Source organism: Cryptomeria japonica, chromosome 3, assembly GCF_030272615.1.
Source record: "Cryptomeria japonica chromosome 3, Sugi_1.0, whole genome shotgun sequence".
NCBI classification, from domain to species: Eukaryota; Viridiplantae; Streptophyta; class Pinopsida; order Cupressales; family Cupressaceae; genus Cryptomeria; species Cryptomeria japonica.
Window position 1 is genome coordinate 846,448,353 of NC_081407.1, and position 22,654 is coordinate 846,471,006.

Genomic DNA, 22,654 nt, shown 5'->3' on the forward strand with positions numbered 1-22,654 from the left:
ATCTAAATATGCCTTTGTCTCATACCTAAAAACACTTTTAAGAAGGATATCTCTATCGCAAGAGAAATTGCACACAATCAAAAATTTTCCTTTTAACATAAATGCATATGAAAAAACCACCTTTCATAATAAACTTTTGATCCGAAATTATCTAAACATACAATTTTACCAATCTACACTTTAAAACTACCTATTATAGCCAAATTTCATACTTTTCCACCTCATCTTCTTCAACAAATATTCCAAAAATAGAAATATAACAATTCAGTCAATTTTCTCATCATAAAGATATCTTGGCATTTTCTATATATATATATATATATATATATATATATTTCAAATACGTACCTCAGTATTTTAAAGATGCATATCTTAAAAAAGTTCGCTTGACATTTGTGGATGAAAAGCAACATGAGCACATTATTTTTAAAAGATTTTTAAATTTATGTGGCTAGGTTCACTTATGTCGGAATTACCGTTCTCTTTTCCTGTTTCAATCCTTCCGAAAAAAAATTGTAATCTCTGGACATTTTGGGCTGTGTGGATTCAGGGTTTTGGATGGAGCATGAAATTAACGGGAATTGGTTAGGATTTTCAAAAAGAGAAATTAAATTTATAGGTTCACTTCTTTCTGCTAACCGTTTTCTCTTCCTGTATCATTCCTTCCGAATAAAATTCAAATTGTGTATTAGATTAAACGGTAATCTCTTGACATATTGGGCTGTGTGGTTTCAGGCCTTTGCACGGAGCATAAAATTCAAGAGAATTCGTTAGGATTTTCACTGTTGTTGAAGTAATCTAGGCCAATTTTCCGGTAGGTCGTTCAAGCGCTCCGTCTTTTACTGAATCAGGTGTTACACTTAACTGAAAGCATTCAAACTTCAGGAAGCCAGAAGAATATAAGAAGATGGCAACGGGGAACAGTAACACAGGGGACTTCAAGAAAAATAACAGAGAATTTTGTGCCAACAACAACAGAAATTGAGGAACAGCTCTTACAGTTTCCACCCAAAAAAGTGAGTGCATGACTAACTTTATGGTTGATCGAATGTCTGGTATTTGAGCTATTTTTTTTGCATGCATTACTGCTAGCTATAGCGTTTTTATTCCCTTAAAGATACATATGCATCAGACTTATAGATTAATAAGCATGCATTTATTAGAACATCTAATATCTACAAAATTATTTGTAAATGATTTCAGAAATAGAAAACATGAAGCCTGCTTGGCAATTGTTTTACAGTAGTTAGCTGGTATTATACATATATAGACCCACTTGAGAGAAACTAAATTAGGGTTAAACACTGGCTGACATTCTAGTTTGAGAATGCCATTGTCCTAATTATAGTTTTGTTTTTCTTCTGGATTTAGTTACTAGTTTATGTATATAAAGTCAATAAGCATGCTATGATGTGAGAACTTAGGACATCCATTTGGTACAATTCTGATTTGTTAATGAATTTATAACTGGAAATCTAAATATTTGGATGGGACTTGTTTTGTAGTAGGAGTAGATGAGTATTGTAGATAGTTTTATCCACTTGGGAAAACTAAATTAGGGAAAGAAACACTAAAACTAAATTAGGGAAAGAAACACATTCTTGATATAAGTATACGGCTTTCTTGTAGTGATGGAATCCATTTGGGCAACTCAATCGATGAGACTGGCTGAAGATAGGCAGCGGGGAGAAGTTGCAGATGGTACTTTTGGGGTTTACATGCGGCATGCACTTGCAATTGTGCTTCACCTGGTCTTTGTTGTTTCTCTTAGCCTTTCCCTTTGCTGGAAAAGGTGTAGAGTTTGCACACCTAGGCCTGAATCTTATGTTTTGAAACATGATTATTCCAAGAAGTTGCATTTTGGGGTTATCCATAAAGTGACTATGTTTAGTTGTGTTTCTCTATCAGTCTTGTATGGTATGCTTGGAATATGGAGCCCTTTAAATTGGTGGCTAAAAGAAAAACCTAAAGATTTTGGAGCTGAAGCAGAGTATGTCGTTCAGGCCATAGCTTGGGCTATCATCTCAGCCTATGCATACTACTCTCTCACAAAAAAAACTAAAGAGAAACTCCCGTTTTTGCTACAGATGTGGTTGATCTTGTCATTGATTCTTTATGGATTCTTTTTGTTCCTCAATATTCTAGGGTTCAAGGAACAAAAACGCATTACATTCAGTATTGTGGTTGAAGTTTTGGCACTTTTTCTTTCAGCCTTTTTGTGTTATGCCAGTTGTTGTGGCACAACTGGTGAGGGCCCCTTACCTCAAAGCATTCAAGAACCTCTCTTGAGTGATTTACCAGATAATTCTGAAAACCTTAAGCCCAAAGTCACTCCTTATGCAACAGCAAGCTTTCTCAGCCGGGTGTCATTTTCATGGATGAAGCCTTTGCTTGATGTTGGCAATAACAAGCCTTTGGACATAGATGATGTACCTCAAGTTGCAGATATACACAAGGCTGAGCAAGCTTATGACAATTTTAGAATTCAGTTAGACACCAAAGTCAGTGGCTTTTCGATAGCAAAACGGTTATTTCTCATTGTTCTGAAGGATGTATTCTTTACAGCATTGCTGGCGGCATTGAATACTTGTTCATCTTATGTAGGTCCATATTTTATAGATAATTTTATTCAGTGTATTGCTGGAAAAGGAGAGTTTGCTAGTGAAGGCATAGTTCTAGCTTGTGCATTTCTTTTTGCTCAGGTAGTGGAATCGTTGTCTACCCGACATTATATTTTCAGAACAATTCAGATGGGTATATGTGTTAAAGCAGCACTGACAGCTGCAATATACAAGAAGGGCTTGATGCTTTCCAGCCAGTCAAGACAAAAGCATACAAGTGGTGAGATAATCAATTACATGAGTGTTGATACTCCCCAAATTGGAGATTTCTGTTGGTGTGTTAATGACATTTGGAATGCACCTTTGCAAGTTCTCCTGGCCCTGATTATTCTGTATCAGAACTTGGGATTGGCCTCTCTAGCAGGAGTGGTAGCCACAGTACTAGTAATGATGGCAAACTTCCCACTAGGCAAAATGCAAGAAAAGTATAACACAAATCTCATGGAAGAAAAAGACAAAAGGATGAAGGCTACATCAGAGATACTGAGAAATATGAGAGTCTTAAAATTGCAAGCTTGGGAGACCACATTTCTGCTGAAACTCGAAACATTGAGGAGGGAAGAATGTAACTGGCTGAAAAAGTATTTTTACACACGTGCTGGGTCTACATTTGTTTTTTGGGCAGCACCTATATTTGTGTCTGTTGTCACTTTCGGTACATGTAAAATATTAGGTGTGCCTTTAACTACAGGCAAAATTCTCTCCACACTTGCAACTTTCAAGATACTTCAGGAACCTATAAACAATCTTCCTGACTTAATATCTATGATTGCTCAAACCAAAGTGTCATTAGATCGTATAGCTAGTTTTTTGCAGCAGGAGGAGCTTCAACAGGATGCAGTAGAAGAAGTCTCAAAAGATTTATCTGACATTGCAATTGAGATCCAAGAAGGGGTTTTCTCTTGGGATCCTGCAGCACCTAGTCCAACCATAAGAGGCTTAGATGTTCAAATAAAGAAAGGCATGAGAGTTGCAGTGTGTGGAACTGTTGGTTCAGGAAAATCAAGCTTCCTATCCTGCATTCTAGGGGAAATACCAAAAATATCAGGTACTGTCAAGATAAGTGGCACCAAGGCATATGTTAGTCAGTCTCCATGGATACCGAGTGGAAAAATCAAAGATAATATTCTCTTTGGTAAGGAATGGGAGAAAACAAGGTATGAGAGTGTACTGCAGGCTTGTGCATTTAAAAAAGATCTTGAATTGTTTCCTTATGGGGACCAAACAGAAATTGGAGAAAGAGGAATAAATCTGAGTGGAGGGCAAAAGCAAAGGATACAGATTGCACGTGCTTTATATCAAGATGCCGACGTTTATCTTTTTGATGATCCTTTTAGTGCTGTTGATGCACATACTGGGACGCACATTTTCCAGGTATTTTTATTTTAGTATTTGTAAGCGATAACATTAATAAATTTTCCAGCTTAATTAATTGATTTATTTATAGCGAGGTTATGCAAAACAATTCATTCGCACTTGACTGTTTTAAAATTATTTTCTTCTGTTCCAGGAATGTCTACTTGGTATGCTGGGTTCAAAAACTGTAGTCTATGTCACTCACCAAGTTGAGTTTTTATTTGCAGCTGACCTCATTCTGGTAGGTTTGAACTTCTTCAGTCTGATTTTATATTTTACAAGTTTTTATATTTAAAGAGAACACCAGAAGGATTTTATGTTGATAATTGGCAGGGTTGAACTTTTTTATAGGTAATACGAGATGGTAAGATAACCCAGGCTGGAAAATATGATGATATATTACAATCAAACACAGATTTTGACGAATTGGTGGGTGCACATCAGAAAGCTTTGAAAACCATCAATGCCATGGAGAACTCTGATATCCTCTCATCACAAGTACTCATTGAAGGTTTGTGCACTGATAATGGGACCAATGCAAAAGATGTTAACCATGAACAGCTCCAGAAGCAAGGCAGTGTCCATAAATCAGAAGAGGTAGAGGAAGAGATTGAATCAAAAAATCACAGCAAGAAAGAAATAGATCAGAAAGGCAGAAGTTCACAGCTAGTGCAAGAAGAAGAAAGAGAGAAAGGCAGGGTGAGTATGTGGGTGTACTGGGATTACATTACCGCTGCATACAAAGGTGCTTTGGTACCTATTATTTTATTGGTACACACAGTATTTCAGCTACTTGAAATAGGTAGCAATTACTGGATGGCATGGGCAACTCCTTTGACTGAAGATCAAAGGCCCCCTGTTAGCAGTTCCCTCCTAATTCTGGTTTATGTAGCTTTGGCAGTATGCAGCTCATTATGCATTCTTGTGAGGACCACGCTGCTTTGTCTTGCTGGATATAAATGTGCCAAACAGCTTTTCAGCAACATGCACAGCTGCATATTTCGTGCACCAATGTCCTTCTTTGATGCAACTCCAACTGGCCGTATACTTAATCGGGTGAGTAGATATCAGCATTCTATCATTTTTCTAATAGCAAATGAGCGAGAACCATTTGAAGCTAGAAAGTGAATAACACATGCCCTGTTTTTTGGCAGGCATCAACCGATCAGAGTAAAGTGGACCAAGTTATTCCTTTTAAACTTGGATCTCTAGCTTTTTCACTTATACGGCTTTTGGGAACCATTGCAGTCATGTCTCAAGTTGCTTGGCAGGTCTTTATTATCTTTATACCAGTACTTGCAATTTGTATATGGTATCAGGTACACTCTACCTCATGAATTTTCAAGTCCATATTAATAATATTTTTCGTAGTTAAAATCTGAAAAATTGTTGTGAACCTTCTCCCTAAATAGCCTTCTAGAAACAGCTAAACAGCTAGGACTTATAATCATAATGCAAAATGAAAAAACCTTGTCAATCTTCTATTGAAGGATATTACATTTAATCCATCAACATGGCTCATCATGCACACTAGTAGGTATTGAAGCACCATCTGATAGTGCCTTATTGAAAGAACTAATATTATAGGCATTAAGTATCAAATGGTAGTTGACCTGCAACATATCTTAGATTTGTGGCATTAAGTATCAAATGGTAATCAACCTGTCTCTACTACCACTAATATAACAAGGGTAGAACTTGCACCATGGGCTGACTCCACTTTGCTTTTGAACTCCCTTCCAACATCCTTGACAACATTGAAGAACATTTTGGATGAAGTTTCACGATAACATACAGCACATTGATGGCTTGTATCCAAAAGTTGGTAAAGGTAATGACCTGCATTTTAAATAATTTTTAATGAGGCTATATAAACTTGCAGAATAGAAAAAATTTGCATTCAATTTCTCTCACATATTTTAGTATTGCTATACTGAAATTCAAGTTGCATACCCAAAAGTAGAGTCTCAACACAAATGGTAAAAGCACCCTTAGTTTCCAAGCTCAAGTCACAGATACATATACACCTAAGAACCTACCATGTAATCTACAGTTATACATTAGTTTAAGCTATTCACTTTAGAATCATAACAACCAGCCAAACACAGATCTCCTCTATGCATCCCTTTCATTTTCCATAAAAAAACTAGGAAATGTGGGGAGAGAGACTGTTAACTTCACAGAATGCTAGAAAAAGGATATGAAACAACTTACAAAAGGTTAAAGAACCAGGTGGTTGATAAAGGTAACTTGGCTTAAACCATGAAAGAACTTCCAAACTGAGCAAACAAAAGAGGCTCCACAAGTGGAAAAGAGCTCTACTCTACCGAGCTCTATTTTAGAAGATAGAAAGATATGGAGGTATTTTTGAAGAAATATAACAGGGGGACATTCCAAAAACTCAACAGTTACTTCAAAGTAGAAAAGCCATGCTATGTCCAACAATTTCTTTCATTCACAAACAGCATTATGTCAAGCAAATTATTAGCACCAAAAGTGAGCATGTCTTTCCTCCTCATGTTGCTAAAACTCTTCAAAGCCATCAAGCAGGGTAGTATTTACAACAGGGTATGCTGAAATGTCATCCCACTATGCAGATATTGTACGACTGGAAATATATTGATCTCCAGGCAATTGAGAACATTCATGCTATCCATGTCCTGTGAAAGTTTGACAGATTATCATTCAACCAAAATAATGACTGCAATTTTCTTTTGGACTAGAAGAAAATTTTGACTATTCATCTTTTAAATAATCAACGTTGCAACTATCTATTTCAGTTTGGGATTCTACACCTTACAATTGTGCAGTCACTTTCTTGTGTTAATGCTAATGTTGTATAATGTGTGTTTGTGGTGAGTTAAACATCATCTGCAATGATTAAAAAGGATTTCCTGTTGAAACAACCAAAAACATAACATCTGACTTTAGTTTGTCTCTGGAGCAGAGAACAGGAACGTACCTGAATAACTCCAGCACTGAGCATAGAATCTGTATATACAATAGTCTTATGCCTTCGCTGAATAGTCTAACCACCTACTTTAAAGAAAATATAATTTTTTTCCTTTTTCTACTCTTGGCTGCAATGTAACATACAAGCAAACATTATTAAAATGATTCTTTGGCAAAAGAGCAGTGCAAGGTACCCTTTACAATCCCCATCCACAAAGCTTGGCAATCTGTACAAGTTTAGTGACCTCATGTCACAGTTTCATGTTATGCAGTCACTGTTACAACCTATCACCAGAGAGCATTGTTATTAAAAAATTCTAGGAGAAACAGAGGGAATAGTCAATATTCATAATGGCTAGTTCCAGTAGAGATGCCAATCTATTCAAATTTTTTCAACAATACTCATGTAACAGTCAAGTTTCAGATTTTACCAAGATATTTGTATGGTTTTGATTCAATTTTATTAGATTTCCACAATCCATGATCATGATAAACAGCTTCTGGATTTGATTGTGTACAAGTTTTTTAATCATCAACATTTTGGATCACACTCTGTGATCCATCATCAGGATGAATGAGAGATTAAGGAGATGAATCGCGGATCATCCTTAATCTCTCATTCATCCTGATGATGGATCATAGAGTGTGATCCGAAATGTTGATGATTAAAAAACTTGTACACAATCAAATCCAGAAGTTGTTTATCATGGTTTTGATTCTTTGAGGTTCTGTCTAATGATAACTGAAGAAAATATTTTTATTTATTTATAAATATACTTCATTTCATTGAATGCAGCAATATTTCATAGGGACATCCAGGGAACTTGCTAGGTTGATTGGAGTTTGTAGGGCTCCAATCATACAACATTTCTCAGAATCGATCTCTGGTGCAGCCACAATTAGAAGTTTTGACCAGGAGTTTCGATTCATGAACAGAAATCTCCAGTTGATTGATGGGTTTTCCAAACAGAGCTTCCACAATTCTGGGGCCATGGAATGGCTTGCCTTTCGGATGGATCTTTTCTCAAATCTTGTATTTGCCTTCTCTATGGTGGTCCTGCTTTGCTTGCCAGAAAGTGTAGTTAATCCAAGTAGGTACAAAACACAATAATTTAGGATGCAATTATTCTTAATAGGACTATGTTTAACAAATAAAATGGATTCCACAATTCAAGAAAGTTGACCATATGGCACCTTAACAGGCATTGCAGGCTTGGGAATAACATATGGGCTCAGTCTGAACATGGCACAAACTGTGGTCATATGGGACATCTGTAGTGTGGAGAACAATATGATCTGTGTAGAGAGGATGGTGCAGTACTCACGTATACCTAGCGAACCTCCATTGATCATAGAGAATTCTAGACCAAGTTCTTCCTGGCCATCTAGAGGAACAATTGATATCATTGACCTTCAGGTTAGTACTCACTTGTAACAATCTATTTGACTTCATGCATGTAAAATTATATTCTATTCTGAGTCATTATTCAGCTTCTCAACTGAGGCTCACAACCAGGTGCGTTATGGACCACATCTTCCACTTGTATTAAAAGGACTTACATGCACTTTCCCTGGAGGGACAAAGGTGGGAATCGTAGGGCGGACAGGCTGTGGGAAATCTACTCTTATTCAATCACTCTTTCGAATTGTAGATCCATCAGGAGGTAGAATAGTCATGGATGGAATTGACATCTTAACGATAGGCCTACGTGATCTTAGATCAAAACTAAGCATTATTCCACAAGATCCAACAATGTTTGAAGGCACCATACGGAACAATTTAGATCCTTTGGGAGACCATTCAGATGAAGAGATTTGGGAGGTGAGTTACATATTTTTATGGTTTTAGATTTTCAATTTTTAATATCAGTGCTTTAGGATATAAAAGTCTAGGTTTCTGTTAATAATGTTTGCTTGTGCGAATGTTCCAGGCTTTGGATAAGTGCCAGCTGGAGGAAGTTGTCCGGGCAAAAGAAGAGAAGCTTGATTCTCTCGGTTTGTGAACCTACACATGCTTTTGTAATAGGAAACAAAGAATCATTTTAGTATAATTCTACTATTTCCTTTCCCACATAGGTAAATTGTATTAAATGCAATGGGCTGATATCCAATGCAGTAACTGAGAACGGAGAGAACTGGAGTGTGGGGCAAAGACAGCTTGTCTGCTTGGGGAGAGTACTGCTAAAACAAAGTCGCATATTAGTACTTGATGAGGCAACTGCCTCAGTGGACACTGCAACGGATAGACTTATTCAACAAACTATACAGAACCAATTTTATGACTCTACTGTCATAACCATAGCACATCGAATTCCATCGGTCTGTGATAGCGATTTGGTCCTAGTTTTGAGTGATGGTATGACACTAGAACCTTTTTATTTTCTGTAATTTCAGATTGCAAATCTTGTTCTTTTGTGAAAAGAATTTCCTTCGCTACTTGGTTTATGTGCTGAATACTTGTTTTTAAATCAGGAAAAATTGCTGAATATGATTCTCCAATCAAACTATTGGAGAACAAATCTTCAGCCTTTGCGAAACTTGTTTCAGAGTACACCATGAGATCAACTAATGGTGATGGAATATAGGAGGTATGATCATTGGTTTTTAGGACGATTACATAAAGGAATCTCTGAATACGTATAGCTTGAACTGTGAAGTTCCACTGGTTTTGATACCATAAGTTATGATTTATATATCGAGTACACTTATGTTCCTGGAGTACTACTAATTATAAAAAGCAAATATACACTTTCACATCAATACCACTTTGAAAAATGCTTCTGGCTCAAAGTCATTTGTATTATAATTAAATGTATCTATGTTATTAAAAGTCATCTAAGACAACCTAGGACCAAAGGCTCTGTGGATCTCCCAAATAAATACCCTGATGTGAATGAAAATGAAAATAGAGCCCTGAAATTGCAATTATTTAAATCCAAAATCTGTGTTTTTATATCCCTTTACATCTGTATAGTCTAAATTATGTTAAACCTGCTCTGAATTATTGTTAGACCTGCTCTGAATTATTTATAACTCTATTGTTATCACTCTCGAAAGAAAACCTCCCTGAAATTTATTCTGCATGATCTTAATAAAAACTAATGTTTGGAGAGAGAAAAACAATCACAAGAAAAAATAGTAAATCAGGTGCATATTTATTAATCATATTGCAAGAAGTCACAAGATCCCTTCCCTGGCTTGGTTTGATGAACAATACAATATTCAGCCAAGTCTTTCTAGACAGAAAAGTAGAGATAGAGTAGTTTGAAGATTTTCCTAACAAAAAAAAGATTCATAAAATTAACAAATCCTATCTTTTATTTAACAAATAAGGTTTTACTGCTCAAATAAAAGGCCTCTAGTGGGTATTTGATGAGAGTTTAAACACTTGTAGTTTGGAAGGATAGCATCCACAATTTAAGTTCTTCCTCGTTTACAATTTGCATCCAGCGTTTGATCGGATATTCAATCACCACAAACCTCTCTGCGTTTTAAATAATTTTGATAAGTGGTGTGAAGAACAAGGGCCTGTGGCGGCTCAATTCTAAATGCTTTTCTTTGTTGCTTCAGCCGTCTTACCCTTTCATCTCACTAGTACTAATCACAGCTCATGTATTTTAGATGTTTATCCTTTTTTCCTTTCTGCCATGATTGTAAACAAGAACAAAAATTGTGTTCAGTGCATCCTATGGGGAAAGATCTAGTTTGTGAATGTTTGTAGACTTGAAACTTACACGTGTATGCATGGAGCAATGGTGGAGTTTGATTTGAGCAAGGGCTAGGGGAGAGGACTCCAGTAGTTGGGCATGTTCTATTGGTTGTTAAGGTAGTTGTCATAATGGTTTTCAATGATAGAACATATTTTCAAAAATATCAGTAAATATCTAACAAAGTGCTAATCATAATTTAATCTAACATGTCATTAATGAAAAAATCTAACATGTTTCATTAATAAAAAATGAGTATGACTACTCATCATCCCATGCAAAAGTATGAACAATATTAGTCAAAATATAGATGCACATAAGACAAAAAAAATACATTCTAAAATATTATGCTATTGAAATAAAGTATATATACATGCCCTCACATTTAATAGTTAGAGTTATATGCCATCTTCCAACTCTTTTGTATATGCACATAAAACATGATTATTATATTAAACATAGTTGAAAATTTAAAGTATACACCTGCACAACTTCTCATAGTAACCCAAAGTAGAAAGATGTCATATACAAATTTTAGTCCAAATACACAAGTATCTCTATGGAAACAAAATAAAAGCAATCATTATGATAGTGTTTAATTTTCTCATTTTACTCTATAAATAGGTTGAACATTGTATGAGTTGATGTTGAGACATGGAATAGGTGCAACATTGTATGAGTTGATGTTGAGACATGGGCCAGCTAGGACTCGAACCTAGGACCTTCCATACGTTGCTAGAGTGCTCTACCACTAAGCTACTGGCCCCTCTTGGACCAGCCCATCGTCGGTCTAGGTGTGGCTTATTTCCACCAACACCCCCCCTTAAGCCACACCTCTCGTGTGCTTGGGGCTCCTAGTCTGGACCTGGCTCTGATACCATGTTGAGACATGGACCAGCTAGGACTTGAACCTAGGACCTTCCATACGCTGCTGGAGTGCTCTACCACTGAGCTATTGGCCCCTCTTGGACCAGCCCATCGTTGGTCCGGGTGTGGCTTATTTCCACCAACAGTTGATAGTCCTTCCATCACTTGTAGTCTTCTTGAATGAGAGAGATTTGTTGTTCAAATAGGAGTTACTCCACCAATTTTATCCCCAAGTGTGAGAATTTGCTTCCACCTAGTCCTAGATTCATTATGGAAATAGAGTGGACATTCCCTACTTCATCAAATTGAACGAGTGTCCATTAACGATGAATCTAACTCCACTTCTATTGTGAGAGGGGACTTGGAGAAAAATATACCCAAGTAAATAGTTAGTTATTGTTAAGATGCATACATATATGTCCACACCCACATTCTTCTCTACATGATAGAAACAAGTCTAGTTCTATGGCTAAAGTGTTGTTGGGGATGATTACACACAAATTACATCAAACACACAAATTATGGCCATTCTGCCAAAGTACCAAAGCTCAAACACCACCATATGTGAAAGTCATGGAAACTAATAAATTAAATGCTTATCGTGCAAAGAATAGAGCAAATAATCATTTAAAATCAGCTATACCAATAGACACAAATCCTTTCTAGACATTAAAATGGATGACATTTAAAATAAGAAAAAATTCAATTACGGGAACACGATAATTCAAGTGAATCTTTAATGAACTATATAACATGCTTGAATGCTACAATCCAAGAGCGATGATTTTGCTAATAAACTAATTGAATATGTTCCATTTGTCAAACTCAAATTGGCAAAAATAAATTAATTATATTTTAGACTAAAAACTAGGAACTAATTTTACATAATTACATGCCCATCAAAGGATCCTTGAAACAAAACATTTGATGTGCAACTCCAGTTGACTAGACTTCACAAACACACTTCTTGTACCATATGTCCATCCATACAATTTATACATGAAGAACCCTCATTCTTCAACACCATATATGGTGATGGATTAGCCTTCAACATCCTCACAATGCTTGTAAGATCCCCCAAATCCACTACACCATTTACCATCTAGTCATCTTTGCTCATCTTGTTGTTGTCAACTACCTATATGCGTTGAGGGTTTGTTTATAAAGCTTCTTATGCTTTTTAAACAAAATCAAAGGGCTTAAAAGTAAGCCATTTGCCAATTTGGGTACAAGGAGTTCAAAATGTAGTACAAAATTGTGTCAAATCCTCATCCTAGACTAAAGTTTCTTTTTACAACTTGAGTCTTCACTTTTTATAGCACAAAACATATTTAATAAAAAATACATAATGAATACATGTTTAGAGACCCATGAGTCGAAGTTCAATTAGTGAAAAAGCTAATTTACAAAGCTAAATAAGTCCCATTGGCACCTAACAAAAAATGTGGCCTGAAAGCCTATGGTTATCCCCGAATCAGTTGTGGCCTCAAAACTAAACTGTTAAAGAATTGGTACATTTGTACCCAATGTAGGGATAACTAAGTTCAACAAGACGAAAAGGGCAACAACCAGGAATTTTAAACCAATTGGGTACAAGTAATGGAATGTGGAATCCAAAGCAATTCACACAAAAAACACTAAGTTGAGGTCTTTGGTGGAGCATTTACAATATTTTACTTATTGTATCTTCTTGGGGGTGAATTTTTAAGCCCACTTGGCCTACAAGAAGCCATTGTGGAGTTTGAACTAGATTTACTAAGTTGTATATCATAATCTCTAGAACAGATACCGTGGTATGATAAATTTTGTGATAATTCTTGGTTGATTCAACAGATAAGGTTAACAAAACAACAACATTTCATGATTTATTGATGTATCTATTAAAAGGATATAGTCATCTAATAAATTATGTCAAAATGATGGTGCAATTATGTCAAGAGGATTTTATTTTATTTGTACTTTCCCTATGGATAATGAGTAAGTCATGCAGTTTAATGACTTTACAATATCTCAGAGAGATCAAGTATAACACAACCAAATAGGAAGCTATCTTGAATATCAAAGGCCTATTTGAGGAATAGTTATATTACACATTCATACATTTATAGACGATAAACATGTGGCTAGATTGTGACAAAAATAGTAACTACTCCTTTTCTATCAAATGAATTTGAAGACTAGTCATTTTTTCAAGTTGTACCCTAGCTTGAATGATATTAAGGTTTTTTTTTTGTGCGTGAATAATGTTTTGGACCTAGTAAAGGTCTTGTACCTAGTGTTTTCTTCAGTTTCTAGTAGGGGACTTATTCATACGACTTAAGTTTACTCTAGTCTTAGGTGTCCTAGAAGATTGATTATTTGTCACATGATCTTATCTTATCGCATGACAACTACTTTTAGTTACCTAAGTGAACACTTAAGTTGTTTCATTATATAGGATTATGACACATGTCACAATCTTGTCTAATCTTACCTCTCACCTTGCATTTTGTAAGAAATGCCTCTCATGTATATTTTCATGTCCATTTCATATATTCAACCATTATTCATTCTTGCATTGCTAAAGCAAGCTGTTCTTTCCATTCTCTCATGTGGAAGTTATTTTGGTCTTGCAGGTTCCTAGGGGTGTTGAGGAGTTACCTATCAACTCCTACATGGTATTAGAGCTCCAGTGTTGCAGATTCCTTCTCAGATCTAAGTAAGGGATGTGTTATGGCTTGAAGAATTTGTTGGTCGCAGATTGGAGTTTTATTGAGCTTATGGTTGAATCTAGGGCATTGAAGAAAATTAGGTTTGCCTTTCATTTTGTCAAATTCCATTGTGTTTTGCCAAATCTACAAGGGTTTGAAGAAGTATGAAGATCTAGGAGCTCATTGATTTTTTTGGAGCACTTTGGGCCCACTTTGACCTTGCCATCATGTCCATGAGGTCAATCTGACAAATTTTGACTAAAAATTTGTCCATTTTGGTCAAAGTTGTTTTTGGGGCAATTTGTTTTGCCCAAGCAAGCCATACAACTCCCCGAGTGTGTAGGGTACAATTATTTTGTTTTAGCAGAAATTTTTTTTTTGCATTTTATTTCAATATTCGACAAAAATAATTTTCTTCTTAAATAAAGAAAATATTTTGCATAGTGAAATTGGCAAAATTGTTTGTATAAAAAGTGGAAGAAAATCAAGTATTAACTCGATCGGTACAATTTATTTCATTGAATTTTCAAATACATGCACCTTTTGCAGGTAGGTGTGGGAATGTGTCCTATAGATTAAAGATGCTTAGCACCTTGGTTCTGGTGTAGTGCCTATAGGCCTAGTGCCAATAGTGCCTTCCCACATGCCAAGCCAAGCGCTCTCCCTACCGTGCCCCCACCACCTCAACATTGTCGCCTATAGGGTGGCTCTTTTTTTCTTTAGGCACACTTGAGGTCCTATAGGCAACCGGGGGTCAACCCTTGTGTAGCTCCCAGGTGCTTGCCTTTGATCCACTAGGTGCCATAAAGGGTTTTTATTTCATTTGCTCATAACTTGGGCAAACAGAGGCAACAATTTTCAAATGAGATATTGTTGGAAAGCTAGTCTACCAATTTTTTAGTGGTATAGGTATTTTTCTAGAAATTTTCCATTTGAGCATAGTTTTTGTTTTTTGAATTCAGATCTTCATTTTTGGTTCCCGAGCTCATCTTTTTGTCGTGATCTTCAATTTTTACAATTTTTGCGGTGTTGGAAATGTATTGAGGAGCTCTTCACTGCCATCTATGCACTTTTTCCAAATTTTGCTCTAGGTATATATTTGATTTAGTTTTTCATTTTTGTATCCTAAAGGATTACTTGAACATTTTGATAGTTGAGGTGTTGTCTTGATCTAAGCACTTCATTTCAGCTACATTTCATGTAATTGATATATGTTTTATCATTTAAAAAGTGTATCATTGTTGTAATCATGGGTTATTCAACTCATCCTTCTATAACCCCTTTGACTAAGGACAATTATGAGTCATAGAAAAATGCATTGTAACACATTATAAATGGCTTAATAGTTTGCCTCATTTTTTATGGACTCGTTCTTGAGCCAAAGGCACAATGGAAGAATTTTGTTTGGGGTAATATAAATGATTATATCATAGGATTAACTGGTTGTAGTTTCAGTGCAAGCATCTTCAAAGAAACCTATAACCATATTTCAAGAATTAGGTGCCCATTATAGTTGGGAATAAGATCTGGGAGATTTTTGGAGATCCTCATGTTCCTCCATTTCTAGGTGATCCTACTTTAAATTGCCTCATTCCACTTGATGATGTTGAGAATTCCCCCTTTTTTGATGATACCTTAGAGGAGCTTGAGTATGATCTAGAACTTGAGCATCTTGATGATCCAAAGATTTCTTCTACAACATATTGAGATCACACATTCATCTCTTGTTGATGATTCATTGAGTACTATCAACGACTCATTGCAACAATTATCTGATTGTCTTCTTGATTAGGATTCTTGTTTGATAGATATTGCTTCTTTGTTTGTGGAGTCTCACATTTCAGATTTGGAAGACCAACTTGAGGATTTCTCTCTCTTATTTGATGAAAATCATAGTACAACTATTGTCACTTCATATTTCTCTTTGGAGCTTGTTCATTATCAGTTTGCATTTTTTCCTTGTTTGTCACCTTCTATTATGATTAAACATATACTTAATTGGATTGTTGCATCTTCATCATCCAAAGACTTGGCAATACATGAATAGATTTTAGAGATATCTTCATACATTTGGATTCTACCACCTACTAATTCCTATCTGGAATGGGAAGTATTCTTGCATTTGTACTTGATTTATCTTCTTCCCAAACACACATAAATGTTGTTGGTAGGCATTGGACTATGCTTTGTCTTCAAGCACTCACCATTTTTGTAGGACACTGTACATTGTCTATATAGTTTCTTGCTTTCCTTCCTATGGGGGGATTCTTATCGTATATTTATTATGGATGCAATACTTGGGGTTATCATTGAGTCCTCCATACACCATCCTTTCTTGTTTATTTGTTTTCTTCTCTTTTGGAGAAGAGTTTTGTCACATTGGGTTTTCTCTTTTTCTCCTTTTCTCCTTTTGTGAGTGATTGCATTTGCATTGTACATGGGTACCTAAATGACCAAGTAGTTGAGACCCATAATCATCATAATCTCGCATCTTTGCATAATAATCTACTCCCTATGTTGCACTTAAGCTAGGTTGTTGGTGTGAACAAGGTTTTGGACCTAGTAAAGGTCTTTTACCTAGTGTTTTCACTAGTTCCTAGTAGGTGACTTATTCACACATGATTTAAGTTTACTTAGGTCTTAGGAGTCCTTTGAGAAGATTGATTGGTTGTCACAAAATCTTATCTTATCTCATGATTACTACTTTTATTTACCTAGGTCAACACTTCAGTTGCTCATTGTATAAGATTATGAAACATGTCATAATCTTCTCTAATCGTACCTCTCACCTTGTCTTTATAAGCAAGGCCTCTCATGTATATTTTCATGTCCATTTTATATATTCAACCATTATTCGATCTTGCATTGTTGAAGCAAACTATTCTTGTCATTCTCTCTTGTGGAAGTTATTTTGGTCTTTAGGGGTGTTGAGGAGTCACCATCAACTTTTACAATTATCTAACAAGGTAAAGAAACACCACAACTATCCCGAAACTAGTTGTGGCTTGGAAATCAAATTGGTAAATGGTGTTGCATACATTTTATAATCCAAATTTTATAGGTAATAAAAAAATAGTTTATAGTAGACCTCTAATAATGGTTCCCACTTTTGCCAACAAACAAAATTGGTGGAGGTGGGGAAAACAAATTTGCGGGGGTTCCAACGAACTGGGGGTGTTCAATCAAACCCCTGTAAAACCCGAAAATGACAATTAAACTGTCATTTTCAAGTTTGGAGTTTACTGTGGAGAGGGGGTTAGAGCAAACCCTACACCAACTTTATGTCACTGTGCCTTGTCAGCAACAACCAGTGCTTCTCATCTTTCAACTTTCAACCTACATTATTTTTGGTGCACAAAATAACTTTAAAAATTAGTAAATAATTTGTTTGTTAATTTGTTTTTTTAATTAAATAATTGTATATTTATTGTTTTTTTTAGTATTTTAGAAAAACGTTAACAAAAACATAGAAAACATATCTATACTAAAATTTTAAAAATTAGAAAAATGTTTGAAATTTTTTACGAAAACATTAACAAAATTAAAACTTAGAAAAATGTTAGAAAACTTAATTTAATGTTTTGATTTAACGTCAATTTGTTTATATGTATTATTTTTTTCAACTTTTATAAAAAATGTTATGAAAAACTTAGAAAACTAAGGTAGTAAATTAAAACTTAGAAAAACATTAGCAAAATTAAAAATTAGATTTTTTTTAGAAAACTAAATATAATGAATTAAAATGTTAGAAAAATTAAATAATAAATTTAAATTAAGAAAAACACTATAAAACTTAGATAATAAATTTAGACAAAATAAAACCTCTGACCCCTTTTCACATCCTATTACACACCCCTTAGGACCCCTTAAGACCACATATGCCCCTGATGACACTATATGTCCCCTTAGGACCATGGAGGATCACATAGTGTCCTAAGGGGTCATATGTTGTCCTAAGGGGTCACACATGTGTTAAGGGGTCATGCATGTGTTAACACATGCATGACCCCTTAGGACCATAGAGGGTCATATGTTGTCCTAAGGGGTCACTCATGTGTTAAGGGGTCATGCATGTGTTGACACATGCGTGACCCCTTAGGACCACATATGACCCCTTACAACATCCTAGAGTATACAACATACCCCTTAGGATCACATAGTGTCCTAAGGGGTCATATGTGGTCCTAAGGGGTCACGCGTGTTGACCCTTTATAAAATCCTAGTGTGTATGACATACCCCTTAGTCCATCACATTGTCTTAAGAGGTCATATGTGGTCATAAGGGGTCACACATGTGTTCTGACACATGCATGACCCCTTAGGACCACATATGATCCCTTATAATATCCTAGTGTATACAACATGTACCCCGTAGGATCATATAGTGTCCTAAGGGGTCACACACATGTGTTCTAACACATGCATGACCCCTTAGAACCATATATGACCCCTTATTAAATCCTAATGCATGCACGACATAACCCTTAGTCCATCACATAGTGTCCTAAGAGGTCATGTGGTCCTACTTGGCCTGTCATGACCCCTTAGGACCACATAGGACCCCTTATAACATCCTAGTGTATACAACATACCCCTTAGGATCACATAGTGTCCTAAGGGGTTATATGTGGTCCTAAGGGGTCACACATGTCTTACAACACATGTGTGACCCCTTACAACCACATATGACCCCTTATAACATCTTAGTGTGTATGACATACCCCTTAGGATCACATAGTGTCCTAAGGGGTCACACATGTGTTCTAACACATGTGTGACCCCTTAGAACCACATATGACCCCTTATAAAATCCTAGTGTGTACGATATACGGTCCCTTAAGATCACATAGTGTCCTAAGGGGTTGAATATGTGGTCCTAAGGGGTCACATATGTGTTCTAACACATGCGTGACCCCTTTGAACTACATATGACCCCTTATAAAATCCTAGTGTGTACAACATACCCCTTAGTCCATCACATAGTGTCTTAAGGGGTCATATGTGGTCCTAAGGCGTCACGCATGTGTTCTAACGCACGTGTGTGACCCCTTTGAACTACATATGACCCCTTATAAAATCCTAGTGTGTACAACATACCCCTTAGTCCATCACATAGTGTCTTAAGGGGTCATATGTGGTCTTAAGCAGTCACGCATGTGTGTTAACACATGCACGTGACCCCTTAGGACCACATATGACCCCTTATTACATCTTAGTGTGTACGACATACCCAGGCTTAAGATCACATAGTGTCCTAAGGGGTCATATGTGGTCCTAAGGGGTCACGCATGTGTTAGAACACATGCGTGACCCCTTACGACCACTTATGACCCCTTATAACATTATAGAATGTTTATAATGTACCCAGTTAGGACCCAATTTGACCACATACTTATCACATTGTGATTTAGTCTTTTTCTCTCAAGTCCCTTAATTTGTTCAACATGTGTTTGAATTAGTATATACATGTACATGATTTAGTCTTCCGAGCTCTCTTCCCTTAATTAGTTCAGCATGTGTTTTAATTTTTAAAAATTATGTTTTAATTTAGTAAATGTATATATAGATTTAATGATCTCTCTCTCTCTCTCTCTCTCTCTCTCTGAAATTAATGATATCTCTCTCTCTCTCTGTCATGAAAATGATCTCCTTCTCTCTCGCATTAATGTTTTAATAATTTAAAATGTATGTATGTGATATATAAATAAATTTATATATTTTTAATTCAATCTCCCTCTCGCTCTCTTTAAAATTATAAATATTTAAATTTGAATTATGTGAGAACTGTGAATGTATATATCTATGAATTATGTGAGAACTTCACATGTGTACATTTTAATTTTTAACATGAGCTCAAGATTAACAATCTCTCTCTCTCTCTCTCTCTCTCTCTAGAATTGATTTTAATTTAATGTTTTAAATTGAATGCACTTCATGTGTGTGTGCTTACGTATTTATTGTAACTTTATCATGACCTAGACCTAGATAGATGGCATCCCTGGATCCAGGCCATGATGTACCTGATCAGAATCCACCTCCATAAGCTCCTGATCAGGAGCATATAGATCCTCCACAACAGGATCCTTCGTTGCTTGATATTGCTACCATCTTTCATTATAGTGATCGCGAGTTACAAAGATTGAGAGCTATATTAGATGACCCACAGACAGATGGCGTGTACAAGAGTACATGTCAATCCATTTTTCGTAGTTTGCGGACATGAGGGACCATCTAGTTAGTCACACCTCATTTTCACTAGAGGTTATAGTCAATATCTATAGATAGTTAAGGAGTGAGGTGAGGGATCATCATTCTTTTGTTGATGTGTTGAGGGTGGTCTCGAAGGAGACCATCAAGGAGAGATGTTTTCCACAGTATTAGGAGAAGAGTAAGTTGAGAGGATATCAAGTTACGAGATGTATCGATCCACAAGTTGCATCATTGATCTACCCACGGTTCTTAGCTGCCCATGGTCGTTATCCTAATAACGACCAGATTCCATTATATTTTGTACAACAGTTATATGTTGAGGTTCATTGTTAGTTGAAACCCAACTATCTTGATATTCCAACATATTATGGACAGGGGAGGGGCAGGATTGCTGACAAAGATGTATATCGTACGTGTGATAGAGATCCGCCAAGACATAGGGACCTTGTTGGCGAGAGATTTCCGGCTATAGTCCCAACCCTCACCCCCACAGCGTATCACGTTGTGATTGCTTCTCAGAGAGAAGCAATTGATAGGATTGGAGAGTTTGCATCAACAGTAGCCACCATATCATCTGTCAGGCTGGGCAGATATTTGATGAGCCGACCACGTTCCAGATCATCAACAGATCATGCATCTTCTAGTCACGGGGTGGCTTCAAATTTAGATGATCAGTAGATTACTGCTGACATCTCCTCGCCAGATGAGGTAGTGGCTATAGAGGAGGTGGTAGACATGTACAAATGTCACGGTATTTAGTCGAGGACCTGCTACATTCTTACCATTTTATTTCATCTTGACTTGGGATACCATTGGTTGCTGTTAGAGAGGAGATTCTCAGAGACGCGCAAGCTACCGCTGCATCGACGCATACCCTGGGACAGTCACAACATTCTCATCACTCTACGCATGCTCTGGGCACTGACCCACCTACAGATCACTTTGTTGCTGTAGAGGAGGAGATAGGAGTTGATCAGGTCCATATCACAGATGAGGGCTTGGATTCATTTAAGGAGCAGCTACGAGGTTTGAGCCAGACTAGGTTTATGGATATGCTACTAGAGACAGACACTTCATCCTCGATACCTAGTCATCTAGTTAGCCCCTTACACTCCTCAGTCATACGTACAACCAGAGAGAGATATGCAGGCACGAGTGATGTGGTAGATATGATCACGAGACATGATTAGACTATACAACCTACTCCTGATACACAGGTATGTACATGTGCGTTTATTTTTAAAAGATGTATATGTTGTAATGTACAATTTCTATATATCATTTAATAAATATAATAGAAGTTTTAAGTATCATTTATTGTTCAGACTTTAATCCTAAAATACACATATATGTATAACAGTTAGCTCATGTCACTCCTAGGTTGAGCTCTGAGCATGTGCATAGGAGAGATTCTTTTGATGGTACACTTGCTAGTGGATAGGTTAGTTATGGTCTTTTGTATATACAATTTATATTTTAATTTTAATTTAACTAGTCAGATTTGATTATATTTAAATAATATGCATATGTATATGTGTAGATATATATATTTAATATTTAAATAAATTTTACTTTTGCAGGGGTCTATTGGACATCCAAACTACTCTCACCAGGACTCTCCCTCAAAGGGTCTGTTCGTGGCTGACATAATGCATGTTGATTTGCCACTTTATAGCTCATTTGTTTATCTTTTTATATGTACATTTCAAACTTTCATATTATATATTCATGCACATGTTAGATTATACTTTATACAGTTTGTGTTTGATCAGATTATATATTTCATGCATGCATGTTAGATTATACTTTATATAGTTTGTGTTTGATTAGGTGGATTATATATATATATCATGCATGTATGGTTAGATTATATACTTTTATATATTGATATGCATTTGTATTCAGATTATATATGATCATGCACATGTTAGATTGCATACACAAGTTATATATATATATATATATATATATATATATATATATATATATATATATATATATATATATATATATATATATATATATATATATATATCTGTGTGTGTGTGTGTGTGTGTGTGTGTGTGTGTGTGTGTGTGTGTGTGTGTGCAATTTGTGTTTGATCATATTTTCACGTTTGATTATATAGTCTAAATTTATAAGTTTTCAATTGATGTGTTTGATTATATGTAACTTATTAGATCACATGTGTATGTATGCATGTTTGATTATTCTTTTAAATATTATATAGATCTAGATTGAATTGGTGTAA

At 35.9% G+C, this 22,654-nt stretch overlaps 1 protein-coding gene across 5 annotated transcripts; it reads left to right on the forward strand.

Annotated features, from left to right (window-relative positions):
- The first annotated feature begins 405 nt into the window (after window positions 1-405).
- Window positions 406-22,155, forward strand: LOC131033636 (putative ABC transporter C family member 15). 5 transcript variants are annotated; one of them, XR_009103637.2, is made up of 14 exons: window positions 406-619; window positions 736-1,016; window positions 1,630-3,995; window positions 4,132-4,218; window positions 4,329-5,033; window positions 5,132-5,296; window positions 7,726-8,020; window positions 8,132-8,346; window positions 8,446-8,751; window positions 8,861-8,924; window positions 9,046-9,285; window positions 9,402-9,517; window positions 21,764-21,844; window positions 21,984-22,155. XR_009103637.2 is itself a non-coding variant. In XM_057964894.2 (13 exons), coding segments are annotated over exons 2-12 (4,557 nt in total). In that variant the 5' UTR covers window positions 406-619; window positions 736-1,015; the 3' UTR covers window positions 9,515-9,517; window positions 14,119-14,599. The 5 variants fall into 5 exon arrangements, 3 of the variants coding, with proteins under 3 accessions (XP_057820877.2, XP_057820878.2, XP_057820879.2); XR_009103636.2 differs by having other exon boundaries at window positions 21,784-21,844; XM_057964894.2 differs by lacking the exons at window positions 21,764-21,844; window positions 21,984-22,155 and adding an exon at window positions 14,119-14,599.
- The last annotated feature ends 499 nt before the right edge of the window (window positions 22,156-22,654 follow it).

Excerpts from the sequence above, each read along its gene's own strand:
- LOC131033636 (XM_057964894.2), top strand. Across the intron at positions 8,021-8,131 it reads AGAAAGTGTAGTTAATCCAA|GCATTGCAGGCTTGGGAATA; the intron begins GTAGGTACAAAA and ends GCACCTTAACAG. Across the intron at positions 9,286-9,401 it reads GGTCCTAGTTTTGAGTGATG|GAAAAATTGCTGAATATGAT; the intron begins GTATGACACTAG and ends TTTTTAAATCAG.